General features: G+C 34.3%; 1 protein-coding gene and 1 long non-coding RNA gene across 6 annotated transcripts in view; one reads left to right on the forward strand and one right to left on the reverse strand.

The window, feature by feature from the left end:
• Nucleotides 1-2,834: 2,834 nt before the first annotated feature.
• The window catches only part of CD36 (CD36 molecule (CD36 blood group)), a 76,769-nt gene continuing 61,740 nt past the window's right edge, over nucleotides 2,835-17,863 (reverse strand). For all 5 annotated transcript variants that reach the window (XM_040472812.1, XM_040472811.1, XM_040472810.1 and 2 more), the window contains 9 exons: nucleotides 16,647-16,738; nucleotides 14,271-14,317; nucleotides 11,565-11,634; nucleotides 10,009-10,196; nucleotides 7,360-7,478; nucleotides 6,270-6,343; nucleotides 5,633-5,687; nucleotides 4,627-4,791; nucleotides 2,835-3,776 (listed from right to left, as the gene is read on the reverse strand). In XM_040472812.1, the coding sequence (XP_040328746.1) occupies nucleotides 4,627-4,791; nucleotides 5,633-5,687; nucleotides 6,270-6,343; nucleotides 7,360-7,478; nucleotides 10,009-10,196; nucleotides 11,565-11,634; nucleotides 14,271-14,317; nucleotides 16,647-16,738 (810 nt within the window). In that variant the 3' untranslated portion in view covers nucleotides 2,835-3,776. The remainder of the gene's footprint in view (nucleotides 3,777-4,626; nucleotides 4,792-5,632; nucleotides 5,688-6,269; nucleotides 6,344-7,359; nucleotides 7,479-10,008; nucleotides 10,197-11,564; nucleotides 11,635-14,270; nucleotides 14,318-16,646; nucleotides 16,739-17,863) is intronic.
• Nucleotides 7,885-8,413, forward strand: LOC121028802 (uncharacterized). The gene is made up of 2 exons (XR_005789439.1): nucleotides 7,885-8,076; nucleotides 8,167-8,413. It is a non-coding gene; the product is annotated as an uncharacterized LOC121028802 (long non-coding RNA).

Below are 17,863 nucleotides of genomic sequence, written 5' to 3' on the forward strand. Positions count from 1 at the left end.
ATATATATATATATATATATATATATATATATATATATATATATAATCTTAAATTTATTTATTTTTGAGAGAGATGGAGTGAACAGGGGAGAGGTAGAGAAAGAGAGAGAAAATCCCAAGCAGGCTCTGCTCTGTCAGCGCACAGCTCAACATAGGGCTTGATCCCACAAACAATGAGATCATCACCTGAGCTGAAATAGAGAGTCAGATGCTCAACCAACTGAGCCACCCAGGTGCCCCTAAGCCTATATTTCTTTAAATAATTGTTTTCTGTACCTTCTCTTTCTCCTTTCCTCTGGGCCCCCTCTCATGCAAATATTAGCCTCCTTGATATTGTCCCTTAAGTCCTTTAAGGTATCTTCCCTTGTTTTAATTTTTGTTTTTCCTTTTGCAGTTCTGATTAGGGTGAGTTCCTCTGCCCTGTCTTGGAGTTCATTGATCCTTTCTTCTACTCCATCTTATCTTCTAGTCTTCTGTTGAACCCTTCTCATGTACTTTCAGTACACTTACTTACTCTTTACTTTTGTAACTTCTGTTTGATACTTTTATCTTCTCTTTGTTGAAGTTCACTCTGTTCATCAGTTTTTCTGGGATTTTTGAGCATCTTTATGACAGTGTCTTTGACCTCTTTATCAGGTAAATTACTTATCTCCATTTTATTAAGGAATTTTTCCTGAAGTTGTATTTTTTAAAATTTGGAACATATTCTTTTGTTTCTTCATTTTGCTTGACTTTCTGTGACAGTTTCTATGCATTAGATGAAATAGCCATCTCTCTGATTTGAAGGAGTATCTTCCTGTAGATGACCCTTATTGTTCAACCCTGCCCCTAACTTTTGGTCATTTCTTAAATCTTTGTGATTTTCCAAGGAGCCTATTTTATTTTTTAATGACTCCCAGTAGATGAAGGTGTGCCAAGACATGTCAGTGTCAAAAAGGGGAGGATCTCAGTAGGCATCTGTATTCAGGCAGACTGGACCCAGACCCTCAGGCAGCAGCAGCTTTTAAGGTCTGGAAATATATACAGTCTTGTGGAACTGCAAATGTATACCCTGCTGGCCCTGAAGCCAAGTACTCTAGGTATCAACTGGGCAGCAGCCAAAAAAAATCTCCAGATGGATTTTAACATAGCACTAGTGGGCCTGCTACTCTCCAGGGAGAGAAGCTGGTGGGTGCTATATTTGTGTCCTCTGCCTTGCTCTAGTCAACAGGCATCAGTTTCAACCTCCTTGCCATGCCTCTGAGTGCCAGTAGCTCCCAGAGGGGAGCTTTTACACAAATCTAGTGCCCTGATTTCTGCAGCGCTGCCCAGGAAACACCCTTTGATTACCTGGTCTGGTGTCTGGGGCAGTTTATGTGCCTAGATTCCATAGGCCTGCAACAATCGGGAGACATTTGTTGACAGATTACCACTCCCAGAGCATTGGACAGACAACAGGCTGACACGTAGCCCAGTTTATCTGAGAAAGAGCTCAATTTGCTTGTCCAGGAGCTCTGGCCTGAGGGACAAGCTTTAGGTTTGGTGCATATCTAGGAGCCTATGGAGGTGTTCTCAAGGAGCACACCAATGAAGGTCAACTTTGAGTTCTCTCTGCCTTTCCTTCAATTACAAATAATATTGTTGTGTAGCTCAGACATTGACAATGGGTTAAAAGATTGATTATTGCATTTGCACATATCAAACACAAACATCCAGTACTTTCACAGTGGATATTCAGGGATAACCGATTTGTCTGTAGCTTCATTTTTTTTCTCCCTAAATGATATCCCCTTTAACTTTTTGTTCCTGAGATAAAAGCTATAGAGATTTTATTTCTTCATGCACTTGTCTGCAACAATAAGCATTAACACATTTTTAGATGTTGTAGGTTGTCTAACTTATGTTAACACTTTTGCAGATGCTGTAGATTTTCAAATTTAGGGTATGAACAACCATGCTTTGTGTGGTGGTGAGGAAAGATAGTTTGGAATGAAAATGTGTAATTATAAGTATTAGAACACACATGCATTTAAACAATATTAAAGACCCAGAAGTGAAAATATTTTCCTGATACCTAAATGTGGTGAGAGGATATTCTTTATGAAGATTTTAAAGTCTGAATCATTGATTGGATATCCAGATCTTGTGTGAGGTGGCTACGTATGTTTTTCATCCAATTCTTTAGTCCTACTTTGTTCAAGAATTAATTTCCTTCCTATATCTCTTAGATCAACATGTCCACTTTTACATATAAGATGTCCAGAATCTAATCTTACATGTCACTAGCTTACAGGGATACCTTCCACCCCCCCCCCCCTTCAATTAAATGTAAAGGCACTAAATCAGTACACTTTTGAGCTTTTCTAATGATCCCTCCAAACTGGCAGTGTCTTTGGATTTTCAGTATTTGCCCTGGAAGGTAACGTGAGGAAAACAAGTTACTTTTAATCAATGTTCATATCCAAACCAGTTACTACTACTTTGTCCTATAAACCACTGTGTATAAAACACAAGACAATGTGGTACATCTTCCCTTTCTGTGAGGAACTTTTTAGGAGGACTAGTTCTCTCCAATAAGTGAACCCTTGCTGAAGAAAGCAGGATTACTTACCAGTATGTCTCCTCATAGAAAGGAAAAATCCTTCAGTTTAGAGCTCAAGTCCTGCTTCTGCAGAGGATGAAACAAAATATCGTTTTTTTGTTTGTTTGTTTTTCCTCCTATTTGCTTAAAAATTTAGCCTAGGAGAAAGTTGTCATGATTGAATTCAGAAAGCATATGCCAGAAGGAAATAGAGATTCAGATGGAATATTAGGGTAAATGCTTTGTGTCACAAGAACCATGAAAAACACAGGAATTTAAGGAAGAACATATTTTAATGTTTGAGACCAGTCTTTCCGAGGTGACAAGGGAAATAAGAACTATTACAACAAATAACTATTAACACAATTCAATCCTTGATAATCTTTCGTATGATAATTCCCTTATAGTCATTTACATCTCTTAATGCTAGCACAGGATTCTGAAGTTGCCAAGCATAAGTTGCATGTAACTGAGCAGAAAGATCACAATCTCCCCGTATTGCTAGAAGAGTTTCAGGATGTGGAAGATGACAAAGTTCTTAACCATGAAGAGCCAAAATGTGCTAAAAATAATGTCCATTTGCATAATTAGTGATAAAATATAAGCCCATTTGCTATAAAGTAAGAAAATGGTTACAATGCCTGCTGTTGCTGTACAAAGGATTCCACAGAGAAAGAAACTTAAGTAATATATAATGAATGGCTCTTAAGGCCAATCATTTACTTTCCATTCTTAAATGTCTTTCACAATTGGTGGCGCTCATGAAATGTGATGTACTGACAGTCCTGGCGTCAGTCTATTGCAACAAATAGGGATGCTGATGTTTTCCCTTGATAAAGAAGACAAGCGTTCAGGGTCCAACATTTGTTGAGAATGTGCACTGTGCTGAATTTGCCACCAGGGAACCAGTTGGTGAATCAGTACCAAATAAAAACAATTGGTTCATGCTTGAGCCAGGTCCATAGAAACTGAAATCAATTTGTGAACATGAAGAATTTTAAAAGGCTCCGGTTTTGTGTTCAAAGTATAAATTTTTAATAATATCTTAAAATCAGTTAGAAATATGCTGCTGCTTAGTGCAAAAATAATGCCACCATTTCTTCAACTAGAAGGTGTGTTTCGTAAAAATAAAGCATATTTAATCTTCATTTTGTAGGTCAATAGTAACAATGGTCCTGATGTAACTGGTACATAAAGGTCGAAACTCATTTACTGCCTGGAAAATAGAAGAAATGTTCTTAATCAGAAAGCAGTGGGAAAATCCCTTACGGATTTTAATCTCGGGGTGCCTGGGTGGCTCAGTTGGTTAAGCCTCCAACTCTTGATTTAGGCTCAGGTCATCAACTCACAGCTGGTGAGATGAAGCCCTGCATCTGGCTCTGTGCTGTCAACACAGAGATCCTCTCTCTGCCTCTCCCCCACTCATGCTCAGGCTCTCTCTAAATAAATACATATTAAAAAAAATAATTTCAATCTCCCATAACCTGCCCTAGACAATAATGTATTAATTACTTGTGACTTTTTGTTATAATTAGCTAGAAATAATCAAGAAACAAAATGTCACTGGGGCACCTGGGTGACTCAGTTAAGCCTCTGACTTAGATCACGATCTCACAGGTTTGGGGTTCGAGCCCTGCATGGGGCTCTCTGCTGTCAGCAAAGAGTCTGCTTTGGATCCTCTGTCTTCTCTCTCCCTCTGCCCCTTGCCTGCTCACACTTTCTCTCCCAAAAATAAACATTAAAAAAAATAAATAAAAAAAAATTAAAAGGATTTTGCACTAAAGCTATATTCGTACTTTCAAAGGTGATAATTTCATTTTTTTATTCCATTCCTCCCAGAACTTAAGATGCAATGTAGTAATCTGCTTGATGCAATGAGTAATCTGCTCATAGGCCTTATTTACTCATTCAGTCTTTGTGTTTTAATTTACATTAGATATCTCAAAACTTGGAGGATATATTGAAAATGGTAGTTGGGTAGACAAATCTAAAAATGTTTGTAGGCTAATTTTATAACCCCTCTTTGGTAAAATGAATACAGGTAATAATTTTTGGTGTATACTTACTTATTTTACTTTCTTTGATCTGCACGCACAGTATGAAATCATAAAAGCCACAAACATCACCATGCCAACACTGAGTAAGGTAATTTCTACCAGGCCAAGAAGGTTGATTTTTCCAGTCACTCTTTTTCTAAACATTTCTGCCTTCTCATCACCAATGGTACCAGTCTGTAATAAAGTTAATGATTAACATGATTTGAATAGATGAGCAAAGCAAAAGACTTAAAACCTTCCACTTACATATCACTCTTTCCTCCAAATGCTTGCATAGGTGTTAGTCATCTGTATGTTTAAGATAAACTAGGATAATTCACTTTGCATGTCAAAGGCGGCAATAAATGCCAAGGTAGAATACTTAGTGAAATATAATCCTTCCCCCACTTTGCACATGTTATATAGCACTATTGAACATGATAGGCTTCACTGATCTTCAGAATGACCTTATAACATCCTTTCCAAAAGATGCTCCCTTTAAGTAGCAAGGTTTCAATAGTGTCAATCGCTCTGAAGTTTTATGTACTGCATTCCCCAATTCTGGGGCTAATTGATATCATGGTTTACACTAAAATTATGTCATCAGGGAATAGGATAGACTGCATACACCTATTCTAACCTGGCCTTTATAAGTTTGGTTGACTTTTATTACCAGTATAATATTCACTGAGTCTTGAGTTATTTGGAGTTACATGTATGTATGACTCTTTCTTAAAATAAGCACTATGCCAAGAAAAAGTGCCTAAAGATGCATTTTGAAAATAATCTAAAATGATAGAAATTGCTTTGATTTTCTAAAAGAAAAATACTGAAAACTGATACAACTATGTGATTGGGTTTTCTCAAATATATATATATATATATATATATATATATATATATATATATATATATATATATTTATCTATATGGGCAATGAAAACATATACAACTTCAAAAACTATACATATATATTTAATTTTGAAACACCAATGAAGTTTACTGTTTTTAATGACTGAGAGATAAAAATACTAACCTCATTAAGCCAAAGAATAGGCACAATATAGTTCCGCTTAAGACCCTTTAATGCCCTGTAATATACATTAAAAGTAATTATGAAAATATATACTAATATATTACACATACACAACAGAAATTTCAACAAGTACTAGTGTAAATATATGTTCAGAAATTAGTTGCTTTTGCAACTTGGTTAAGTTCCTTGATTTCTGTTCCCTGTAACAAGTCATTTGAATGTTAATATAGCTGTTCCTCAGACATTTTCCATGCTTACAAATCTGTTTAATACAGATATATAATTAGATTAACTTTTTCTAAGCACAGATTTTCCCTTTCAACAAATTCTACCCAGGAAGGTAAAATATGAATTCTGGAAACTATGGTCATAGAAGTATCTGGACAGCTAGCAAAATGAGAGATACCACCAAATACTTAAATTAAAACATATCAAAATATGTGTAAATATCATTTCTATAAACACTAGGCATAATTATAAATTTAAAAAATTATAAGCATTTAATAATTATTTAATGACATTAAGCAAAGAGAAGTTGAAATTTTATATTCTTTCCACTTCTTATAAGAATGTGTTAGTCTATGAAAAGAAAATACTACAAAAATCATGCAGTGATAACCTCACTTAAGAGACTTACTCAATTTTCTTTGCTGGTTTGACCAATATGTTGATTTGAAGCCGTTTTGCAAATCGTAAAGTGAATCCAGTTATCTAAAACGAGAACAAACTAATTACCAACTTTAAACAAAAAGTTGCAATATCCAAACTTACTTTTATTATTATGTAAAATTTAATATGACACTACTACTTGAAACTTGTGAAATTAATTGGACATATTAAATTATTACATATCTATAATTACATGTGTATATGCAGGCATATATATGTATGTGGGTATGTGCACACATAATGACTTTGTGCAACAAAATGTCAGGTCTTTAGTTAGATATGTGATATTTAACCAAATAGCTATCTATAATTACATGTGTATATGCAGGTATTGCATACACAATTTCTTTGCCCAACCAAATGTCAAGGTTTTAGTTAGATTTGTGATAGTTACCTAACATGGTTTTGGTAATCAGCAATATGGAAACACAGAGCTCATATAATTAGATTCTTAAACTACACAAGGCCAGATATATATTCAGTAAAAATCCATGTATCCTCAGTGTAAGTATACTAGTTGTATCATTATTTAAAGTGACACATGACTATTAAAATTTTGACATTTCATTTGACTTTTGAAGAGGAGAATATCAAAATCATTTAAAACTTTAAACTGTTGAGTTACAGGAATTTTTATTGATTTTTCTTGACCCTAAGTGAAATAGATCTTGCCCTGAATTCACATAATACCCATAAAATATCTTTTAATTCCTCATAATACACAGTATCTCTTCATATAAGCAGTATTTACAGTTATAAATTACTGTTTGATGATTATTTTATACATCTCAAATTGTTTTAAGCCAATTAGAATCATTCCCATCATTGGTATTCCTGACCTATGAACCATTAGATAGGCATATAAATTTCCATATGCTGAGAAACTGAAGTTTAATTACCTTGAAATTTCATAAGCAACAATAGAAAGAAATCAATGTCATTTTGACTGAAATAATAGTAATATATCAAGATTTTGATTCAGTAACTGCAATTAACAAGGAGAGAATTTACTTTTTCTTTCAATTTAATGAAATCAGATCAATAATATGTTTGCTTACAGGTTCAACATCTAAGTATGTGCTATGTTCGTCTTCATTTGGATTTAAGCCTTCAATGGGTTCTGCAATATCAGGACTTGCATGTAGAAAATGAGGAAGTGAAATATACACAGGTTTTCCTGAAAACATGTTAAGAGATATTGGAGATAAATAATTTTTCTCATTTCGCATACCACCCAAAAAATATTTCCTTAAAAATAAAACTTAAACTTTTTTTTAATGTTTATTCATTTTTGAAAGAGAGAGAGGGGCAGAGAGAGAGAGAGAGGAAGACACAGAATCAGAAGCAGGCTCCCGGCTCTGAGCTGTCCGCACAGGGCCCGACACAGGGCTCAAGCTCAGAAACTGCGAGATCATGACCTGAAATTAAGTCAGATGCTTAACCAATTGAGCCACTCAGGCAGCCCAAATATAAAAATTTTAAAATAAAAGAATGCATAACTAGGCTTGAACAATGATTGGGGAGTGAGGGTGGGGGAGAATTATATTACCTGATCACTATTGTACAAAAAGAAAATAAAAATTTATGCATCATCCTATTAAACAGTAAGTTAATGCCTGCTGTTCTTCCTTAGATGTCAATTTTCAATATGTAAAGATGAGCTGCTGAGCATAAAATTTCAGTCATGTTCTTGTTTCAGGCAGTAATAAGTCTGTGAACTGAGAATTAATTTAAGAGGTCTTCTTTTTTGCCTTCACATTGACTCCAGTATGAAGGTGAGCTAAATAAGATTCCAAGTTTTGTTTTTAAGTCAATTCTTCTTTCAGAGACATATTGAAAACATATTTTTATTTACCAATTTCTAGGGAAGAAAAATCTAGAAATATGGCAGATGGACAAGTTGGGATGTTCAAAGTACTCTAGGAATTATTCTTGTTTTACCATCTATTTGAAAGGAGCCCAGGAAACCAACAAAATGAAAAGCGTAACTGTGGAATGGATACAAGCCACATATTCAGTAAGTAGTTGATATAAAAAACATATAATGAATTCATAGAACTCAAAAAAAAAAAAAAAAAAAAACACCAGATAACAAAAAATGGGCTAAGGACCTAAATAGACATTGTCCAAAGTAGAAGGGAAATATCGGTATGGTTTTACCTAATAATAACTAAGTTTCACAACACTGGAACAAAACTGGGACCTCAAAAACAAAACAAAAATCAAAGCAAAATTATTCTATTACCACGCTTCCTTAACTGTCTTCTTGCTTTCTCGCTTTAATTTTAAATTTTGGTTGAAAGGGATCTTGGGTAAAAGTTGCATTTTTTTAAAAATGTTTATTTATTTATTTTGAGAGAGAGTGTGCGCACAAGCAAGTGGTGAAGGGGCACAGACAGAGAGGGAGACAGAGAATCCCAAGCAGACTTTGTCAGCACATAGCCCCACGAGGAGATCATCTCACAAACCTCAAGATCATGACCTTAGCCGAAATCAAGAGTCAGGTACTTAACTGACTGAGCCACCCAGGTGCCTCAAGGTTGCATTTTATTTTGTGTATTTTTTTCAGTGTTTATTACAGTTCTAGTTATTTAACATATAGTGTAAAACTGGTTTCAGGAGTAGAATTTAGTGATTCATCACTTACATATAACATCCAGTGCTCATCAAAGTGCCCTCCTGAATACTCATCACCTATTTAACCCATCCGCCATCCACTTCCCCTCCAGCAACCCTCAGTTTATTCTCTGTACATAAGAGTCTTTTTGGTTTGCCTCCCTTTCTTTTCTTGTCCCTTCCCATATGTTCATGTTTTGTTTCTTAAATTCCACATATGAGTGGAATGATACGGTATTTGTCTTTCCCTGATGAACTTATTTTGCTCTGCACAATACCCTCTAGCTCCATCCATAGCACTGCAAATGGCAAGATTTTACTCTTTCTGAAGGCCAACTAATATTTCATTGTATATATGTGTGTGTAAATGTCCATCTAATGATGAATGGATAAAGAAGTTGTGGTATGTGATATATCTTTATCCATTCATCAGTCGATGGATATTTGGGCTCTTTGCATAGTTTGACTATTGTTGATAATGATGCTATACACACTGGGGTGCATGTGCCCCTTCAAATTTGTATTTTTGTATCCTTTGGGTAAATACCTAGTAGTGCAATTGCTGGGCAATGGGGTAGTTCTATTTTTAACTTTTTTAAAAAAAGTTTTTTAATGTTTGTTTATTTTTGACAGAGAGAGAGAGTGAGTGAGTGAGAGAGGAGAGCATGCATGAGCAGGGGAGGGACAGAGAGAGGGGGAGACACAGAATTCAAAGCAGGCTCCGGGCTCTAGGCTGTTGGCACAGAGCCCGATGCGGGGCTCGAAACTCATGAACCATGAGATCATAATCTGAGTCAAAGTTGGATGCTTAACCAATCGAGTTACCCAAGACGCCCCTATTTTTTAACTTTTTGAAGAACCTCCAGACTGTTTTCCAGAGTGGCTGCACCAGTTTGTGTTCCCACCAACAGTGTAAGAGGGTTTCCCTTTCTCTGCATCCTCACCGACATCTGTTTCCTGTGTTGCTAATTTAGTCATTCTGATGAGTGTGAAGTGGTATCTCATGGTTTTGATTTGTATTTCCCTGATGATGCTCACTCATCATCAAGGCTTCAAATTATATCATGGACCGTGACACTGAGAACACTTACCTTCTTTGCATCTGCCAATGTCTAATACACCATATGATGTACAATTATTGGAGATAACGGTTTCTGTGCAGAAACAATGGTTATCTGGATTTTGAAGTGGAGATGCAAAGGCCATGGATGGAAGAACAAATCTATAGACAGGGATTCCTTTCAGGTTAATTTCAGCTCCAAACACAGCATAGATTGACCTAAACACAGAGAAAAAAGAGCTTTATTCCAGGAACCTAAACTACATTCTAGAGATTATTTTTTCCTCTTATTTGTACATTATATTATTGCTTTAAATAAGAAAGATTAGATACTTGGGGCGCCTGGTTGGCTCAGTCAGTTAAGCAATTGACTATGGCTCAGGTCATGATCTCGCAGTTTGTGGGTTTGAGCCCCACATCAGGCTCTGTGCTGACAGCTCCAACCCTGGAGTCTGCTTCATATTCTGTGTCTCCCTCTCTCTCTCTCTCTCTCTCTCTCTCTCTCTCTATGTCCCTCCTCTGCTCGTGCTCTCTCTGTCTCTCAAAAATAGATAAATGTTAAAAAAAATTAAAAGAAAGATTGGATACTCTTGTTAGAATTTTAAATCCTCATTTAATTCACATGAAGAAACTTTCTTGTGAAATTTTAAGGCATACAAGGACACAATACCTGAGCGTGAACTATTCTTTGTTCTCAAAAGCTTCCAAGAACAATTTTTGCTTATGTATTACCATGGATTATTTACACTGAAGATGCTTCTCATAGTTAATTTCCTCTGTAGATTAAATATTTATATGATTTCCCTCAAATCCTTTATTTGTGCCCAGGTTACATGAAATACAATTAAAATTTCTTTCTTTCAAAACTTAATCCTGGAGAGAAAGGCCACATACTCACTGAGGTACTTGCATGTGAATTCTTGATACACATCTCCTTATTTACTGAGTTGCCTCCATTGTTGACTTAGTATTCACCAACACCTAGGCAATGTGCGGGGGCTCTATACCTATTTCTTCTAATCCCCACATAACCCTATATGAAGAAACACTCCTCTCTTCAAATTTTACAGATAAGGAAAATACTGAGATATTTTAAATGTTTGCTCATAAACATATGATCTTTAGGAAAAGGGCTAAGAGTGAACTGGCGTGGGCTCCAATGCTTATGTGATATCTACTGGGTTCCACCGTTTTTAAAAGAGGCTGTTAATGTGACATTAACATAGTTCTGTGACAATGGCATCATCTTCTCTGGACAACATTAGAAAGATGGGGATGACCTTCTAGACATAATTGCTATTGAATATACTATTAGTTTAGTTTTTAAAAAAAAATAGTTCACGCTTAAAAATGAGAATAATTTGCATTATGTAAAATATCCTGCAGCCCTCAATTTTTAGAAAAGTTAATAAGCACATTATCAATTCCATATTGTATTTATCCTGAATAAATCAAGAAAAATTTCCCTATGTGTATTTTAGTCTTCTCAGAAAACATAATTATTAAGTATAAGCTTCTTGGTCTGTGCTTTGTCACGAGGAAAAAAAATTCTAAGTTACAGAAATACATTGGGCGTCTTGGTCTTACCTGCAAATGTCAGAAGAAAAGAAACGTAACACTCGCGTCTTCTCAACAAAAGGTGGAAATGAGGCTGCGTCTGTTCAAAAATCAAGCCAGTGGCAAGGGATTAGATGTAATTCGTATCCTAGAAAAATCTAGAAATCTCTATTCCAGTATGGTCAATAGAAATATAATGCAAACTGTAGATGTACTTTTTAAATTCTTTAGTAGCCAATTTCTTTTAGGAAAAAAACAAAACAAAACAGGTATATATTTTTTTAACCCAATGTATCTCAAATGCCATCATTTCAACATGTAATCGATCTAAAAATTAGCAAAATCCCATGTGTATTTTATATTTATAGCACATTTCAATTCCTTAATAGCAACACAGGGCTAGCAGCTACCATATTCAGCAAGTCTGTATATTATATATATTCATTGGTATTTACTTTCATGTTAAATTTTCCCACACCTTAAAAATAAATATTTACAAAAATAATAGCAAAATCACATGTTGTTAAAATTGTGATTGTGTTTGTTTTTTAAATAGCCCCACCCTTTAAGGAGAGTGGCACTTTTATTTCTATGAAATTCACTTAGGACTTCAGTTAGTTATGTTTTTCTTACATTTTATAGGGATTCATTCGTCTGTCCTAATGGTTGAGTAATATTTTAAAAATTTATTAAAATTCTCACTAGAATTTCCTCTAACTGCTTTGAAATATATCCATCACCTTACAAAAAGGATTTTGTTGTATTTATTGAATTTCTACTATGGTTATGATCCATGGAACACACTGGATATATGAAGAAATAACTTGATAACTCCTCTATTAGCTTCTCAAATAAGTATCACTAAAATGAGCCACAGAACTGAATGTGTTTGTTGTAAACAGTGCCCATCCTTCAATTACGCTTCAACCTTGTGATCTTATTACATTTCACTTATACTCTTGTGATCAATGAAATAGAATATTACAGTGAATTTGATTGTGGTATTGAGAGCATTGGATATTAGAGTTTAGTTTAAACTCCCCAGATAGGTGACTCAGTGGACATCATCTCCAACTGCCTTTCCAACACTTTAACCATTGAAGGAAAAGAATACATTAAAAAGCTGTAAGAATTATTACTGAAATATCATTGAAGATTATGCCATAATTATTTCTAACAAGTACCATGGAAATAAGTACAAGATTGCAGACTTTTTTTTTTAAACATTCAGATGTGTATCAATATTTTCATGTTCTGTCTCTTACTCACTGAAGGTGGAGGGGACACTTCTATACTATGACTTTTTCAGTTTTGTTGGTTGCTTTTCCCCGAGGCCATCAACCAAGAATCTCTCTCCCAGTGATCACATCTGAGTCCTCTGCTCTGTCCAATCTCCCTCTGATCCTCATTTGTTTTCCTTCTTTTTTCCTCTTAGAGACTTTTAACTTTATACCTGATGCTCATGTACTTATATTTTTGTGATTAATGAATCCTTTACCTCCCCTTTTAAAACTTTTTAGCTTTGGACAGAATTGTTTAATAGCTTTTTTTTTTTTCTTTTCTTTTCATTACCATTAAGAATCCATTACTATTAAGGAGCAATACAATCTGTTTCTCTGTATTTAAAGTCTGAAATACTACCCTTATGTAATTATTGGAGTTAGTAGTATTAGGACACTTGACAATTTGCAGAAATGCTTTGTTTAGGGATTTCTTGAAACTTGCTACAAAGCAAACTCAACCGTGTTTTTGCTGTTGTTTTCTAGAAGACAGTGGTAACAAAATTAAATAGGCATGTAAAGCTCAACAATACCTTTGGGAAAGTAAATACCCTGTGTTTTGTTCTTATTCCCCACCCTTTACATAACTTTGTATTTAACTTTCTTCATCTTTAATATATTGTTTTCCTACAGGGTACTGCCTCACCAGCTTTGTAAACATCATGCTTCTCTGTCTTTGCTTCTGCATTGCTGAGAGCTCACCTTATCTCAGGTTTTAATTACCTCATGGTATTGATCCCCATTTGCTTTTTAAAACCTTAGTTCTTAAACTAATAGGTCTACGTATACTTTGCTTTTCTTCATGGAGAAGAAGAAGCCAGATCTAACCATGCTGCAAATCTAAGTTCCTTCTACTTTCTTTTCTCCCCACTTCTAGTTCAGAATATTCATTTTTGCAAACATTTTTCATGGTTAGTGGGCATGAAACCTGTTAAGTTTTTGTTTTTCTTTTTCTTTCATTCTGATCACCTTATTCAGAAATACAGGGCTGTCTTGCAACTTCACAGTTTCTACTTCTGCTTGAAATCTCACTTGAAAGTAGATTTTACCTTTTGTAATTATCTTCATTTTTAAAATGTTTCAATTTTAAATCATTTTCTGTACAGTATTTATAAAACATGTGAATATTAACTACTTTTCTAAGTTTTTCTTTTTACTCTTTTACTTCTGTTGCCATGAAGATAGTTCATGTAGTCAAGGTTTTACTAATCAAATGTTTCCCTAGTAATGCAGTAAAGGCTAATCCTCAAGGATTAATCTTCAGAAATCCCATCACATTAGGCAGACATTTACTAAGCCTGTGTAACAATAGACACTCTCAATTATGTCCTTGGGATATAAAGATAGGTAAACGCATACCCTTAACACTCAGAACATTGTAAGTACAATGGTGGAATTTGTGGGAGAGAGGGAGGTGGGTTTATGGTGATTATTACCACAAAACAAATGCCCTTACCTGTACCATTAATCATGTCACAATAACTTGGCCAATAGGAGAGATTCCTTTGGAATAAAAAGAAAGGAAATAGATAAACATTCTTTTTTCTAGAGTACCTTTCTCATATTACTTTGTCTATTATGATTCAATATTGCTAAAATAAAGATTAGATGTGTGACAAATGCTAAGTTTAAGCAATGTTCTAAGTCCTGTGGTTTATGTTTTGTTTGAAGGTTTCATCTTGTTGAGATAAATTAAGTGCCCAATACCATTAAGTGCCAGATTATAAAATAAAAAGTGCCAAATGTTAACACAACTTAGAATAGAAAACAGTTCTGAAAAAAGAAAAAGGAGAAATACCTCAGAAATTTATATCTCTACATAGCAGAGAATTTTTTTTTCCATTTGGAGAAATGAACTATTTGGTAATATGTTGAGTTTTCAAAATATATAGGTAAATATGAAGTGGTTTTCTTCATATTTGAGGGAGGGAGTATGAGGGAGAAGAGGGGTGTAGGGAAGAAGAAAGAAAAGCTGATGTCGAGGAAAGAGATGGAAACATATAGATCATCAATTTATACTTTTCTCCCTTTTAACTCTTGCATAAGCTTGCATTAAAGTAGGACAGAGTTGGGGCACTGGGGTGTCTCAGTTGGTTAAGCGTCTGACTTCAGCTCAGGTCATGATCTCACAGTCTGTGAGTTCGAGCCTTGTGTCAGCCTCTGTGCTGACAGTTCCAAGCCTGGAACCTACTTCGGATTCTGAGTCTTCCTCTCTCTCTGCCCTTCCCCTGCTCATGCTGTTTCTCTTTGTCTCAAAAATGAATAAAAACATTAAAAAAATAAAGGACAGAGTTTATTAATTTCTATACTGATATCTAAGTAAGATATATGTATATATAACAGGAAGCAATAAAAATAGTAGTAAAAATTTCTCTGTATCCTCAGCCACTTTTTGGTGATGCAAAACCAGGTTTTTCCCACTGATAATATATCATCTAGCGAGATGTCAAGGGAAGTTGTTGCTTCTTTTTTATTTAAAAATTTTTTTTCTAATTAGTCTCACTATTTATTTTTATTTTTTTACTATGTTACTTTTTTTTAAACGGAATAAACTGTTAGTCATGCTCAGTCTTGCCATGATCAGTTACATTAAGCTTATCAAATCTTAAACTGAGGTAGAATTCTTATTCCAATTAGAAGCACTTAGTAACTCTCCGCAAAATATCTCTGTAATATTGAAAAGGCAAAAATGCTTGTGTTTCTCAATATACAGTGATGTGATTTCATTGCAATAAGCGTTTAGGAGTGTGAGTTTTCCTCCACTATACTTTTCTATAAAAAGATGTTAGTATGGAATCTATAGAAGAAAAACTACTACCTAAGTGAATATTTAATGGTTGTATGCAATTTTTAGATAAGGACTCAGTGTGAGGCAGTGGTTACTTGTATTAATTAATAAAAACCTTTAATCTCTCTGAATTTTGATTACTGTATTCTTTCCAGGAAATAACTGATCCAAAGCATACTTATTAACCTTGATTAAAAGAGAAGATGACTTTCTTCCCTGACATTTATTGAGATTCTTCCTTTGTTACATGATAAATTTACATGATAAATTTACATGATAAATTATGTGTACTCTAGATGATTAAGCAGGAGCTAAGGAAAAAAGCAAATCATGGCTATCTACTATTCATTCAGAATAGTAGCATAGTAGTAATCCAGTAGTAACAAGATAGAATAGTAATCATTCTATTACTACTTCAGAGGAGGCCTGGTCTTTATTTTCAAGTTAATATGGCAACTTTAGAACTATATTTGCAGTACTAATTCCACTTTTGCACTGATAAAGGTATAAAATGCTGATTTATCAATATAGAAAATTAAGAAATTTTGAAGGAAAACGCCATGACAACATCTGCATGGATTCATTAAGTTTTCAACTTTATAGAGACACATGAAGTCATGCGGTGGAATGAACAATTTTTATTTCATAGGCTCAATACAACAAGTTAAACACACCCAGAAAACTATGTTTTTCTACCTGCTAGTTGATCAGCTGATCAACTTCTTTCATTTTCTTCCTTTCATTTGTGGCCGTATGAGTGTACTGTGATGGTGGCCATGCAACAGAGATGGAATTCACTTTGGATTTCTCTATGTAAGAGAACCTGTGTACAAAGGTAAAGCTAATTCTATAGTGAGGCTGATATTTAGCAACTATGCACTAGTGACCAGTTGTCACAACTAAAGGGTGAACACCTCAAAGAACACGAAGTTCCAGGGCTGAAATATAGGCAGATCTGGACCATAGTTAGTGCCTGTGCCTTAGCAGTTGTTAAATAAATACCCCTCCTGCTTTGGAGTTCACACACTTTACCTGGATACTTACTTTTTACCTTTGTAAGTGTCAATTATGGCAACTTGGCTTATGTTGTCTTTCCCACTGAAAACTGTATAAACTCCATCTGCAGTGTTGTTGTACTGAAAAGATATGTACAAGAAGAAATTACTTCTAGGACAAGTCATAGTTTCCAAGTTATAAAGTATGTAACTCATGTTCATATTTTTCAAATACCAGTTATCAATTATTAATAATTATTTTATGTGGCCTGAAACATATATGCAATAAAGTTTTAAAATTATTGGTCTTTAACATTTTAAAAACATAGGCTATAAATGGCACCTCAAAATAAGTGCTAGGGGTTGAAACAAAGGAAGAAAGACCAATACTAGAAGTTGCCATGATCCAAACTCTAGTCATAACTAAGCCAGTAAGGCAATTTTGATCACTACTCCTATTATATTGAGGTAAGGGGATATTAAGAAAAAACTTTGAGAACAAGGGAAGACTTCTAGAGGTTTTCTAAATGTTAGGATATTTTTTGTTTTCTTTCTAAATGGTATGATCTTTAACAAGTGGATATAAAACTTAGGCCTACAAAATTAAAAATGCAATCAGCCAAGGAAAGATGTTAAGAGTTTTTGAGTCAAAACATAGTAACTGAATCTCTGATCCTTTAAAGCTTTCTACATTCCTATTTAGTGGCATATAACCTTTCAATCCTAAACACTATCTAAAGGTAAAATAACAACAATAAACTGGAGAATATAACTAATATCACATATAGTGCCAAATAAATCAGTCAAAATTCTAATTCAATAGTTAGCTTGTCCTATTTATAATTCAAAATATTAAACTATTTTAAGTACATTGCCAAATTCACTTTTTCTTTCATCTGCAAACTGCCATTTCTTTGACAAAGTGCATTAAAATAGGACATTGCTGATTTATCAATCTCACTGTGTTCCAATTTAGGCTAACTTTTAAATTTTTATTAACACAAATTTGTGAGAGTTCTGGAGAAGGAGGAATGTTAAGATGAATACATTTAACACAAAGAAAAATACGGTATTAAACTTGATTTTTTGATAAGGGGAATCAAAACAGAAAATATTATTCACAGCCTTATTGGCTTACAACCTATTTTAGACAATTGTGTATTAATCAAAGAATGGAAACCTAATTAAATCTCAGTTTATTCATTTTAAATTTAATTGTTAAATTTAGATGAGTAAAATTTTCTAACTACAGAGCCATCTGAGATA

The sequence above is a fragment of the Herpailurus yagouaroundi genome, unplaced genomic scaffold (genome assembly GCF_014898765.1).
Source record: "Herpailurus yagouaroundi ecotype Mexico unplaced genomic scaffold, PumYag 100, whole genome shotgun sequence".
NCBI lineage: Eukaryota > Metazoa > Chordata > Mammalia > Carnivora > Felidae > Herpailurus > Herpailurus yagouaroundi.